Source organism: Nuphar pumila, chromosome 14 (genome assembly GCF_984573655.1).
Source record: "Nuphar pumila chromosome 14, dmNupPumi1.hap1.1, whole genome shotgun sequence".
In the NCBI taxonomy this organism is placed as follows: Eukaryota; Viridiplantae; Streptophyta; class Magnoliopsida; order Nymphaeales; family Nymphaeaceae; genus Nuphar; species Nuphar pumila.
In genome coordinates this window covers 26018739-26032059 of record NC_143262.1, presented here as the reverse complement: position 1 = coordinate 26032059, position 13321 = coordinate 26018739, and the positions used below count along the sequence as shown (strand labels likewise).

The window sequence follows — 13321 nt, the reverse complement described above, 5'->3', positions numbered from 1 at the left end:
CAACTCCTAGCGAAAGCTGATCATGCGTACTCTACTTGGTTCATGCCACTGACTCTGTATATCATTCCTTAGCGCATTGTCATCGTGCTCGATAAATAACCAAAGGGGTCATCGTCCAAGTTCCAAGGGGTGACGCTCACACCCAACCAAACAACCAACCAATTCAAACGACAATGCCTCACCTCTAAGGCTGCAACATGACCTCCTGATAGCGTCACTCGAGAATGCCTTGCAGGTTTGTAACGAACGGTAGAAGATTGATCCCAAGACTGCCCAACTTTTTGGTCAGTTGATAGTTGTTACGTCATAGCAAGCAACACTACCCGAATTGCTCACCGATGCCTAGGCATTCACTTGCCTAACCTTGAGTCACCATACTTAGTCGAAACCACCTAAGGTGATCCCTGGGAGAATTAGCCATATCCCACATGCACCCCGTGCGTCCAAACGCTATGTATGAGAAACTCATCCAAGTCGAAAGGTCTTTAACCAAATCCCCAAAGGCAACATCCCCTGATCCGTTGGCACTGCTTAACCAAACAACGTTACGCGTCTGTGTCGCCATACACCATCATACCAACGACAATACTGTTGTCTATCGCATGCCATGCTACTACTGCACGTCATCGATCATGCCAACACATATTGCATGTTCCTACACTCGATGCATTTTTCACTCAGTAGAGCTCCACACTGCACATGCCCAATTCCAAAGGCTTGGTCCGGGACAAGCCCAATGGGCTAATGTGAAGCGGGCTGAGCCCTCCACCGCCTAGCCCAAACTCAACTAATTAGTGCAACTAATTAGGTAAATAATAAATAAATAACAAGTTCCTATGTACCCAATTAATTACTTTTCTAGTATTTATAAAATTAATACAACTAATGAGGTAAATAATAATAGTTACCATGCAATTAATTAAACGGGTTTTTTGGAGTCCCTGAGGATCCAAATCCAGTTTGGATTGATATTTCAGAGCATGCACTGCTTCGCCTCCAGATTTAGACTAGATTTTTTGGGTTTCGGATCGCTCTCGGATCCGAACTCATGTAAATCTTATGTAAAAATTCTCCAAAACTCGTATTAAGAATTACAGTTATTACACTAGAAGATGAGAAAACCAAGGTGATAGATGAGCATTTAATGATAATGTCATGGATTATTAGTAGCGTTGACATTAAAAAATACTTTAGTTTGGCTAAGTTTGCGAATGCTCATAACACTTAGAATGACCTCAAATATATGTATTCCCTTAAAGACATTGCACATGTGTGTAATTTGCCGGACAAAATTAGAACTATGACGTAAGGAGACATGAACATTAGTGAGTACTACAATGCTCTAACCGAGTTGTGAGATGAGTTTGCTGTTTTAGAACCAAAGTGGCATTGCCCTTTGGATATAGAGCTTTGCCAAAAACATATAGAGGTGAAACACATTTTGCGATTTGTCAACGGGTTGAAACCCGAATTTGAAGCTACTAAACCAACCCTCCTTCATAGAGGAAAAATCTCTTTCTGTGGAGGAGAGTCGGTTTTGGCCGTGTCTAGGCTGAGAACCAGCACACATGCTTATAGACCGCCTAACTTCACAAGAAAACAAGGTGACTATGGGCTTATAGACCACCTCGCTTCACAATAAAATAAGGTGACTATGGGCTTATAGACCACCTCACTTCACAAGAAAATAAGGTGACTATGGGAATATAAGTATTTGTCACGATTATAATGAACTGGGACACATTAAACCCTTGTGTCCCAAGTTGAAGAGAAAGGAAGACAAGAAGGTGTCATTCGTTGGGACATCTCAAGGGGCCAACAACACGGAGAATAGAGAAACTTCAATTGGAAACATGTCATTATCTCAACTAGTATAAGCTCTCCAACCCCTTCTCAAAGGAGTGTCATCTTAAATTGTGATATGTCTCTTCTTTCTCGGATCCCAGTATGTCTCCTTGGCTCTTAGATTCCAATGTGTCTTTTCATATAACTCCAAATTGTGATATCCTATTCGAATGTCGACCAAACTCAAATGTGTTAAGTTTTTTTACCGCCAATGGTACTTTTCTTGAAATTAAAGGCATATGACATTTTGAGAAAAACTTTGAAAAAAAAAAAAAATCAATTCCTAAAGTTAGATATATCCCAAAATTGAATTTAAATTTTTTATTTGTTTCCCAAATTTTTCTCATATTGGTTCATATTCATAGGGTATGACAAAGTTTTTATGCTGGCTGTCACAGGCCTACCACAACCCTCCTCCTTTATCCGGGCTGGGGACCGGCAGTGTATAACTAAACAGTTATACACAGGCGGAGTTTTTTTGGGATGAAGGCGTAGTTGTTGTTGTTGTTCCCAAATTTTTCACCATGGGTGTAATGTCTCTTTCTCATCAAATGAGTGAAGGATCACCAGTCAGGTAAGCTAATTGGGGAAGGTTGTGGGAAAGGAGGCTTATACTACATAGATTTTTTGGAAATTCCTTAGGATATTTTTTGTTGTAATGTTCAAAAATTAGATATAAAGTTATAGAACAAAAGATTAAAACATCCTAGTATTTCAAAGTTATGACATTTTCCAATGTTGGAAAATTTCTGTAACATTGAAAACTTTAATTGAAGTGATTGCATCCTTGGGAAGATTGAAACTTTGCCATTTAATGAAAGAACTTTTGTTTCTACTAGACTCTTTGAATTGGTTCATTTGGATGTTTGGGGTCTCACAACGAGTATATCAAAGGGAGGGTATGTATATTATGCTATATTCATTGATGATTTTTCTAGATAAACTTGGATTTACTTCCTTAGGCATAAATCCAATGTTTGCATTTTCCATATTGTTATAAAATGGCCAAAAATAGGTTTGATAGCAATATTTCTATTTTCTGTACAGATTTGAGAGTAGAATTTTTATCAAATGAATTCAAAGAATACCTTAAATTCATGGGATTTCTCATCAAAAGATAGTATCCTCACACCCCTTAAAAAAAGGCCTAGTGGAAAGAAAAACGTAGACATCATAGAAACCATTAGGACCCTATTGATTTTGAGTCTTGTTCTCAAAAAGTTTTTGGCAGAAGCAGCATTAATAATCATATATTTGTTAAACTGTATGCCTTCTTCCTCTTTACAAAATGTCCCCACGATTGAAAAACTTTTCAAAATGACACTCAATTATTTGTGACTTAAAACCTTTGGATGTAATGGTTGTTTTATCTAAAAAGGGTGACAAACTCTCTCCTCGTGCCATAGGATGTGTTTTCTTGCGGTATGGTGATAATAAAAAAGGATATAGATGTTTTGATTTCAAAATGACAAACTATATATTTCCCAAAATGTGTCTTTTCTTGAAAATAAGATTTTTTTAGTTTGGATGAGCCTAAGGGATTGACTAAATATTCTTTTGAAAATTGATATTGATAAATGTGATTGTGAAATGCATGATAATGATGATGATGTTGATAACGTTGAGCATTCCAATGATAAGGTTGATGACCTACATGGTGAGGTCCAACCTAGTAGTGACAAAACTTATTTACAATATTCTAGACGGAAGGATGATAAACCTCCATATGCACTTGAAAAATATTTAAGCAAAGACACTACAGGTAACCAACCTACTAGACAATCATGTAGGATATCCAAGCCCTCAAAAAAAAATTGTATCATTTGAGTCTTTCTCACCCAAGTACAAGACCTATTTTGCTCTTATCCACTCATATTTAGAACCCACATTCTATATGCAAGCCAAAGATCATCCAAAATGTCTAGAAGCCATGAGAGTAGAATTACAAGTCTTAGAGAAAGCTAAAACTTGGAAAGTTCAAGAATTATTATAAGGAAAGAAACCTATAGGCTATAGATAAGTGTATAAGGTCAAAGGTCAAGACAAAATATGATGGATCTCTTGAGCGATATAAAGCTTAGTGGCCAAGGGATACTCACAAGAGTAGGGATAGACTATGAAGAAACCTTCACACATGATGTTGGAATGACCACATTTAGGACTCTTATTGTTGTTGCTTTAATTAGGAAATGATCTATGTATCAGATGGATGTGAAGAATGCTTTTCTTAATGGATAACTAATTAAAGCTCCTTCTGCTATGGGTATTCTTGAGGCAAAAACTTTTCACTTGTGTAAGGCCCTTATGGCTTGAAGAAAACACCAAAAGCTTGGTATGCTAGATTTAACTCGGTCATGATTGAGAATGGGTTTATATCTTGTTTAACTGACACAATTTTGTTTGTTAAGGAATCTGATGCAGGTATTGTCATTCTGTTTCTGTGTGGATGATGCGATCATCACTGGTGGGGACAAACAAAATGCTTCTTAAGAATAATTTTGAAATGATAGATTTGGGTTTTCTTAGATATTTTTAAGGAATAGAAGTGACTTATTCTCCTAGATGTTACTTGTTATCCCAATCTAAGTTTGCTTCTGACATTGTTTTCAAGCTGGAGATTTCTGGTGATAAGAAAGTAGATAATCTTGAAGTTACAAACTCCAAGATGAGGATTGATGATGGGAAGCCTCTTAAGGACCCGACAACTTATCAACAATTGATTAGAGCCCTCTCTTGATTGGGGCTCTCTCTTATCTATCAATTGCTAGGCATGATATAACTCAGGTTGTTCATACAACAAGTCAATTTCAATGTGCTCCTAGATCTGTTCATATAGGAGTTGTTTTTTGAATTATTATATACATGAAATATTTTATTTCTAGATGTCTTTTCTTGTCTTATTCTTCTGTGTTAGATTTAGTTGCTTATACTAATGTTGACTGGGGAGGTTATACCAACAACAAGCATTCAACCATGTGTTTTGTATTTTTTTAGGTGATTTGTGGATCTCGTAAGCAACAAAAGGTCTCTCTCTCATCAACTGAAGCTGACATAAGCTGACATGGGAGTTTATGTAACATGAGCTACAAAAATGTTTTGTGACAATAAAAGTGTTATTTACATTGTCGGTAACCATATGTTTTACGAGATGACAAATCACATTGAAATAGATTGTCACTGTGTACCCTAGAAGTATCTTTAAGGGAACATTGATTTTTCCTATTCACATTAGAGTACCAGTTGATAGATTTCTTCATCGAACCTATCCCAGATCTTAGATTTCACTTTTTTCTTGGCAAACTTTCAGTTATTATTACATTTATATATATTTATGTGTGTAGATATGTATATGTATTTGTATATTTTTATTTGTATTGTATTTTTATTTTTTTAGTTTTTGTATTTTTAGAGATAGGATTCTAGCCGTTAGGACTAGTCTAACGACTAGAATTCTAGCTCTTAGGGTGGTCTAACGACTAGTTGGGCTTCTTTTGGTGTATATAATGTGGACCCTTTGCCCTTATATGTTATGCATTCTTTGTGCATTTCACCCATTGATAAAAATAATATTTTTTATCTTGTGTGTGCTCTTAGTGGCTATTGTGAGTGTGCTGTTAGTAGCCCTTGTATTTGCGCCCTTAGTGGATGATTTGGTGGATTATTGTGCTCATCGTATTTGTGGTGTTGGTGCTCTTGGATCTTCCTTATGGGTATTCACTTCATTTAAGTGTTGTGACAACAAAATTGCTATTTACATTGCAGCAAACACACCTTTCATGAGTGCACAAAGCATATAGAGATGGATTGTCACTATATTCAAGAGGAATTCCTTAAGGAACTATAAAGCTTCCCTACGTAACATTGTAGTTCCAACTTGCTGACTTCTTCACCAAAGCGTTGCCTTTGCCACATTTTTCTTTTCTCGGCAAACTTTCGGTCATTTCATCATTAGCTTGAGATGGGGTGTTAAATATATATTGATTTGCTTTGTATTACATATATGTTTATATATATATATCTTGATTCCATTATAGTAGCTACTTCTAACTGTTGGTCATTTGCTATGATGCATGAGTTGGGCCTCCCAAATTCAGACCAAGGTAAAATCACTAAAATGTCCAATCTTTAAGGAGTTGAAAAACCTAGAATGCAAATTGGTTCACCTTTTTCGCCCTGAAATTTCTAGATCTAACCACTTCGTACATGAATTTAAACCCCCAAATGTTAGATTAGGGGAACATGAATAAATTGAATTCCTAAGAGTTGGATAAAGTGAAGTCGCAAGGAACCCTAACTTTTAAGGTTTGAAAGACCATATAATGGAATATGGAAGGGATCTCTAGGATTTTGTCTTAAAAATGTGGCCAATATGTGTGCCAGATACATTTTCGTATCCTCTTGTTAGAAACGGATCTTCCAGCTGGTTTCTGTGAAGTTGATTAAATAGTATGGACCTCATATATTTGTGTCCAAATGAGGGATTATTGAAGGTTCTAAAAGAACTAGCTTATGATTAGGTATGAAGGAGCAATTCCTTTTTTTTCCATTTTTTGTCAGTCACAAATATTTGTGTTTTTTTGAAAATATTATGATTTATCACAATGTTTTAAGAAACTGATGAAATCTTGAAAATTGCGATATCACAAATATTAACCCTTTTTAATTCTATTTGAATTTTATATTCATAATTTTTAGATATTCTATGTGCTGATGTTTTTTTGAGATTATCTCAAAAAAGGAAATTTTAATTTTACGCAACATTTCCCTCATCAAGAAAATACCAGCACTGAGATTTGTGACATTGGCCTCTTTACCTATAGCTGACTCTTTTTTTTTTTTGAAAAAAAAAATGGAGAAAACAATAGCCTATAGCTGACTCTTAGCTCACTGATTTTTTTTAAAAAATATATCGTATAGCCTCATTGATTCTTTATTTCTTGCCCTCTTCCTTTGGATTTTTATTTGTTTCATTTTAGTTGGTGCTTCATATCACTAGTAATGTTTTTTTTCCTTTTCTGCTAAATGGTTTCATTGTTTTTGCATTAGCCACTTGTGAAATTTGACCGGCGTGCTCATTTTTTTATAGTTGTTAATAAACCACTCTTTCATTTTTATCAAGTAGTAGACAGATGCAAAGAACATTTTTCTGCCTAAATTATATGAATTTTCTTTTTATTATTGTATTTTTAGTTAGTGTACTGAAGTATTTTCATTTATTCTTGAAGCTTTTGGAACCTGGAAGATATATTTGGTTGTTGAAGTCGTTGTATGGCCTTCTTATGTTGCTTCCGCAGGTTTGTTATAACTTGTCACGTGAGACATGAAAATTCTTCTCTGATTTTCATTGATATGCCGTTTTTGTTAGCTGACCAAATGTGTTATGAGTGACTTTAGGTGATGCTTTGACATGGTTTAAACTCGCTTAGGCCATATGTGCCTTATCTACTAATAAAGATGGGATTCCATAAATTATTCTCATACTATACGGATCTAAAATAGCCATAGCACGCAAAATTATATAATATCATGAATACAATTTCCAGGATTTCTAACAGTTTAGAGCTGTCTGATAATACATGTAAGCCTGTTAATAAGTTATTAAAGAGAAAGGTTATGCTTCACAGATTAGTAGATATGAATGCCAATACATGTAACTTATATACACATAGGTTTATGCCAATGAACATATGCATGTTGCACAAGTTGTCTGTTGACTCAATAGCTAAATTTACTTGCACATGGACTAATATCAGATCTTCCTCATTGAATGTTTGATCTAAGTCTGTCAAACATTATACACAATCACATGCTTGCAATTGAAATTTCCAACCTTCTATCCATATAGAATAACAGAAAAATGTCCCACCATGTTTTCTAACCTTATTTAAGAAATCACTACAGCACTTCCGAGTGTAATTTCCCTTGCTTGCACTTAACAGCTCATTTGGTGAGCCAGGCACTGCCTTGCCTGATGGAGAACGGTTGTTTGCATAACTGATTAGGATAGTATGCACATTGGCTTTTTGTCACCTAATCTAGCATGTTTGACGTGGCCAGGTCTGACCTAGCAAGCTAGTTGCAACTTGCTGGTTGCAATTTTGCTTAATGGCTTCATGAAGGACTGGCTAACGTAAACTGCTGCACCTATGCCCAACAGGTTGAGTCAACTTGGCCTGGTTCTAATTTGACCAGTTTGGAACAAGGGTCAGATATGGGTCCAAATTATAAACTAGGTACTATTGACTTTTACAGATAAGCTTAACAAAATAATTGAATATTTTACATGCTTAAAAAGATAAGCTAATTGGAATGAAGAAATAAACTGCTAGTTGTATAAGGCATTCCTTAATATAGTCAGGGAACGTCACCTGAAGAGTGTTCCGTGACTCTATTCTAGGGTACCAATTGTTTTGTAAAGTTTCTTTGTGCCTTACTGTTCTACTTGAACTTATTGCAAAATGCTAAAAAGTATCTGTGGATGTCTTTGGTTGGAAATAACCATGACAGGCATGTGGAAACTGTAATGAAACAACAAGTGAACAAATATAATACCACAATGTGGCTACAAAGGTGCACACTCACAAAAACAAGGGCTACTAATGAACCAAATAAAAAGAGCCACTAAGGGCTAATCACACAAACTCTCAAAAGAGGGCAAGAAAATAAAAAATAATAAGGATTTTATTGAACAATGCTTGGAAGCTTGCATAATACAAGAGAGGGAGTGCCTTTATACAGGCACTTTCATGCATAAAAGGGCTGGCCCACCAACGGCTAGATTTCTAGCCATTGGGGCTGGTCCAATAGCCAGTTGGACCAGCTCCCAATCAGATGTCAGCTATGTCACAGGGATTCGGCTAGCAGGGTGCTGCACCCACGTCAACGCCACGTGGGTGTGGCACCGGGTGCAGTCAACGCACCCAGGATCATTTTGGTCCAATTCTCGGACTTAAAGAAAATTTGCCAAGAAAAATTTTTTGCCCTATATGTCACAGGGATTCTCCAACTAGGTGATAGGTGCCGCACCCGTGTCCCACCCGCACTCGCACCCGATGCGGTCAACCTGACCCTGTGTGCTGTCAGCGCACCCAGGGTCATTTATGTCCAACTTTTGGACTTTATATATATATATATATATATAATTTTTTATATTTTTGCCGCACCCCTGCACCCAGGTTTTTTGAAAGTGGCGCACCCCCCCCACCCGCACCCATGTGACATTGGATGTCAGTTGTATCTGTCAGTTGCAACTACAATCGTCAACTGACAGCTGCAGCCTGTCAGCTATCAGAATCAAAATAAAAAAGTCTGAAAAAAGAAAAACTCATCAGTCCCTAGTGGACAAACTCTTATTACAACATGAAATGATTGAAATACCCTTGATGGGTACTTCAGTTTACACACACAGTGAACTATATATATATATATATATATATATATATATATATATATATGGCATAAACATATTACATATTTAACACCTCTATCAAACTTACACTGTGATCACCGAAAGTTTGTCAAGAAGAAAATAAAATTGCAGTGACGGAAGCGCTTTGGTGAATAACTCTGCTAGTTGATACTCAGAAGTAACATAAGGTAGGGTGATAAGCTGTCTCAGAAATTCTTCACGAACATAATGGCAATCCGTTTCTATATGTTTGGTTCTTTCATGAAATGTATGGTTGTCAGCTATGTATATTGTACTTTTGTTATCACAACACAGTCTGGAGGGTGTCTGAAGATGAAGACTCATGTCTTTAAGTAATTTTCGCAACTAAACAATATCTGATGTTGTAGTAGTCATTGCACGATACTCAGCCTCAGTGGATAATAATGATACTTTTGTTGTTTTTTACACTTCCACGATACCAGAGAATCACCTACAAAAACACAAAAACAGTGGTTGAGCATTGATCATTTGGATCTCCTCCCCAATTTGAGTCAGAATAAGTAATCAACTTAAGAGAGAAAGAGGAAGATAATAAAAGACCTTTAGAGGTAGAGGTTTGTAGATATCTAACAAATCTCATCACATAACTCTTGTGAACTGTGGTGGGAGAATATTGGAATTGGCTAACAGTATGAACTACATGCGCAATATCAGGCCTAGTAATAGTTAAATAAGCTAAGATGTCAATCATTTGGTGTTATGGAGTAGGATAATTTAGAGGTGTCCCATGATCAATCTTCATCTTGACATTAATAATTTCATATGTGTCCACCCTCTTTTCATCAGTAATGCCTGACTTGTCAATAATATCATTAGAAAACTTGGTTTGAGAAATCCAGTATCCTCTAGGTGAGTAAGCAACCCTTCAATTCTAAGAAAAATCTTAAGAAATCCAAGATCAGTCATTTCAAAATATTTTTTGAGGATACATTTAATATCTTTTACTCTTTGTTTTTCTTCACCTATAATGATCATATTATCAACATAAAGGAGAAGTATAACAATCCCTGCATTAGATTTCTTAGTAAACATAGCAGTATCGGTATAACAAGACTTAAAACTAAGCTTTGGCGCAATAGAACTAAAACGATCATACAAGACATTAGGTGCGTGTTTCAAACCATAAGTAGTTATTCTCAATCGAAGTACCTTACTAGAAGGGACTTCATATTCAGGAGGTGAATCCATATAAACCTCTTCTTTTAAATCTTTATTTAAAAATGCAATTTTAACATCGATTTGGTATATAGACCAACCTTTAATATCAACAACAATATTATAGGTCCTAACTGAACTCATCCTAGCTACTAGTGCAAATGTCTTATCATAGTATATTATGTATTCTTGTGCATACCCTTTAGTAACTAATCATGCCTTGTTTCTTTCTAGGGTGTTATCACTCTTAGTTTTAACTTTGTATGCCCATGTATAACCTATAGTTTCCTTACCTTTAGGCAAATCAGAAACTTTCCAAGTCATAGATTTTTTGAGTACTCCTAATTCTTCATTTATAACTTTTACCCATTCAGACTATTCTTTTGCTTGTTTATATGTGAAGGGTTCAAAATAAGCCAAAATCCTAGCTAGACAAGCTCTATATTGAAGTGAGAAGGATTTATATGAAATAAATCCATTAGGGGGTCTATAAGTCTTATATGATCTCCTGACGACATTAGTTGGTTGGTTTTCTAAGGCAGAGTACCTTTCTAAAGCATTTGGTTAACTATCATTATCACATCTTCTATATTGAATTATACTAGGTCCTCCACTTTTAGTGTTTTCACCATCCTGATTTAATTGAGGCTCTTTTTCTCTATCATTCTCATACGAATAATCACCCTTACATTGAAGCAATAATTCAAGCAAAAAAGAATACTCGGAAGTCTTTCTCAGGCATACTTTAAAAAACTTTCATTTTTCAGAAAGCGAACATTCCTGGATATATATAGTTATTTTTTAAATAAAAACATCTATACCCTTTCTGAGTTTCTCCATATCCAAAGAAAGTATACAATATGACTTTAGGAGATAATTTATCATTTTTATCAGTGAGAATAAAACACTTGCATTCAAAAGGTCTTTCTAAGATAATCAGGAGAAACTTTGATTTTTTTTAATAAGGAGAGATGGTTTAAAGCTTAGATGATGGGAGTCAGTTGATGGGGTTTACGACTCTTAAACATGCTTTAACCCAAAAAGTTTGGAACATCTTTTGCAATTAAGAGAGTTTTAGTAGTCTCAATTATGTGCCTATGTTTTTTTCTCAACTAATTCGTTTTGTTGAGGAGTATAGGCACATGATTTTAATGAATAATTTTATTATTTTTAAAATCATTTGACATAAATTCTCCACCAAAGTCAGAGCGGAAAATAAAAATTTTGGTTTGAAATTGGTTTTTGAGAAAGTTATGGTATTTTTTGAAGTTCTCAAAAACCTTGTTTTTGTGCCTAAGAAAGTATATCCATGAGTATATTGTATACTCATCAACAAATATAACATAATAAGAAAAACCACCTTTAGATAAAATGGGAAAAGGTCTCCATATATCTGAGTGCACTAATTCAAATGGTTTAGAAGGAAAGGTTCTTTTAGGAAATGAGACGACCTTCATTTTGCCAATAATATAGTCCGTATAATAATTTTTTTTCATTACAAAATTTGCTTAAATGGGGTATATGAGATAATTTTGACATACTAGAATGTCCCAATCTTTAGTGCTATAAAGCTAAATTTATATTTTGAACATTATAACAAAAATTATTTTTTTGGAAGAAGAAGACGATTCATATAGTAAAAGTCTTCTTCTTTATAGCCTTCCTCCATCTGCTTCCTAGACTGAAAATCCTGCACAAAACACTTTTTGGATGAGGAGACACTACACCTATGGTCGGTAATTTGTAAAACATACAAAAGATTTAAATTTAGTTATGGGACAAGTCTAACTTTTGAAATAGGAAATTTTGAAGTGTTTTCAAATTTTCCAATGCTTTTTATACTAAGAGAGGATCCATCGGCGGTAAAAACATGTTTTGGTGTTGAATTAGTGCAACATTCAAAAAGTAAAAATGAATATGAAGTCATACAAAATGAGATTCCAGAATCCTAACGCCACGAAACCTTATCGGGAGGCAAAGATGTAGAGACCGAGACATCGGAGAGAGAAGAGTTCTTTATTAGTGGATGAAGGGCCTTCATGATTTGAGTGAGCATGGTTCTAATAGATTTAGAATCTTCGTTGGTTCAACTTCTTCGTGAGAAGCTCCTACGGATGCCACCTTGTTTTCTTCTCTTCCTTTGAACTTGGGACAAAATGACCTAATATGTCCCGGTTCTACACAATTATGACAACTCAACATAGTTATCTTTTTGTTGTAAGGCTTTCTATTGTAAGGTTTTGAAAAATGGAGTGGTTTATAAACATTTGTATTGAGCCTCGGTCTTGAGAGGACCAATACATTATCCTTTATCTCCTTAGATTTGGTCCTTTCAGTCTTGTCTCCTCCATTTATACTTGAGTCAAAACTTCATGTAAGGGAAGCAGATTTTTCCTATGAATAATATTAGCCCGAACTTGTTCAAATTTGGGTCTATACCTTTAAAAAATTAGAACAATTATTTCTTATGTTTTTATTTCCTTCATTCTTGAGCATCTTTTGGAATCTCTCATATAGGCTCAAGTTTAGCCAATTGATTCCAAAGTCTCTTGAGGGTACTATAGTATTCCCTCACGGTCTTTTCACCTTCGAGGAAAAAACTCGGTTGCGAATACGCAAACGCAAAACACTTGTGTTGCTTTTCGATACAGCGAACAATGCGAGCTTGAAATCTCGCATGTAAAATATTTTAAAAATCGAGACTCAGTGAGGTTGTGCAAATCTGTGTCTTTAAATACATACAAACGTAATCTTAAAGTAGTCAAGAGTACGCAAAACTACGTATTTTATAACATTATATATGTATATAGAATATATATATAGTAGAGCATAAGCCAGTGCACATTACAGGATGGCGGCAAAGTAAATAAC

General features: G+C 35.2%; 1 protein-coding gene across 5 annotated transcripts in view; it reads left to right on the top strand.

Moving 5' to 3' along the window:
- Positions 1 to 13321, top strand: part of LOC149816663 (protein VAC14 homolog) — a 98793-nt gene that overhangs the window by 50041 nt on the left and 35431 nt on the right. For all 5 annotated transcript variants that reach the window (XM_089988148.1, XM_089988149.1, XM_089988152.1 and 2 more), the window contains one exon: positions 7071 to 7139. In XM_089988148.1, the coding sequence (XP_089844274.1) occupies positions 7071 to 7139 (69 nt within the window). The remainder of the gene's footprint in view (positions 1 to 7070; positions 7140 to 13321) is intronic.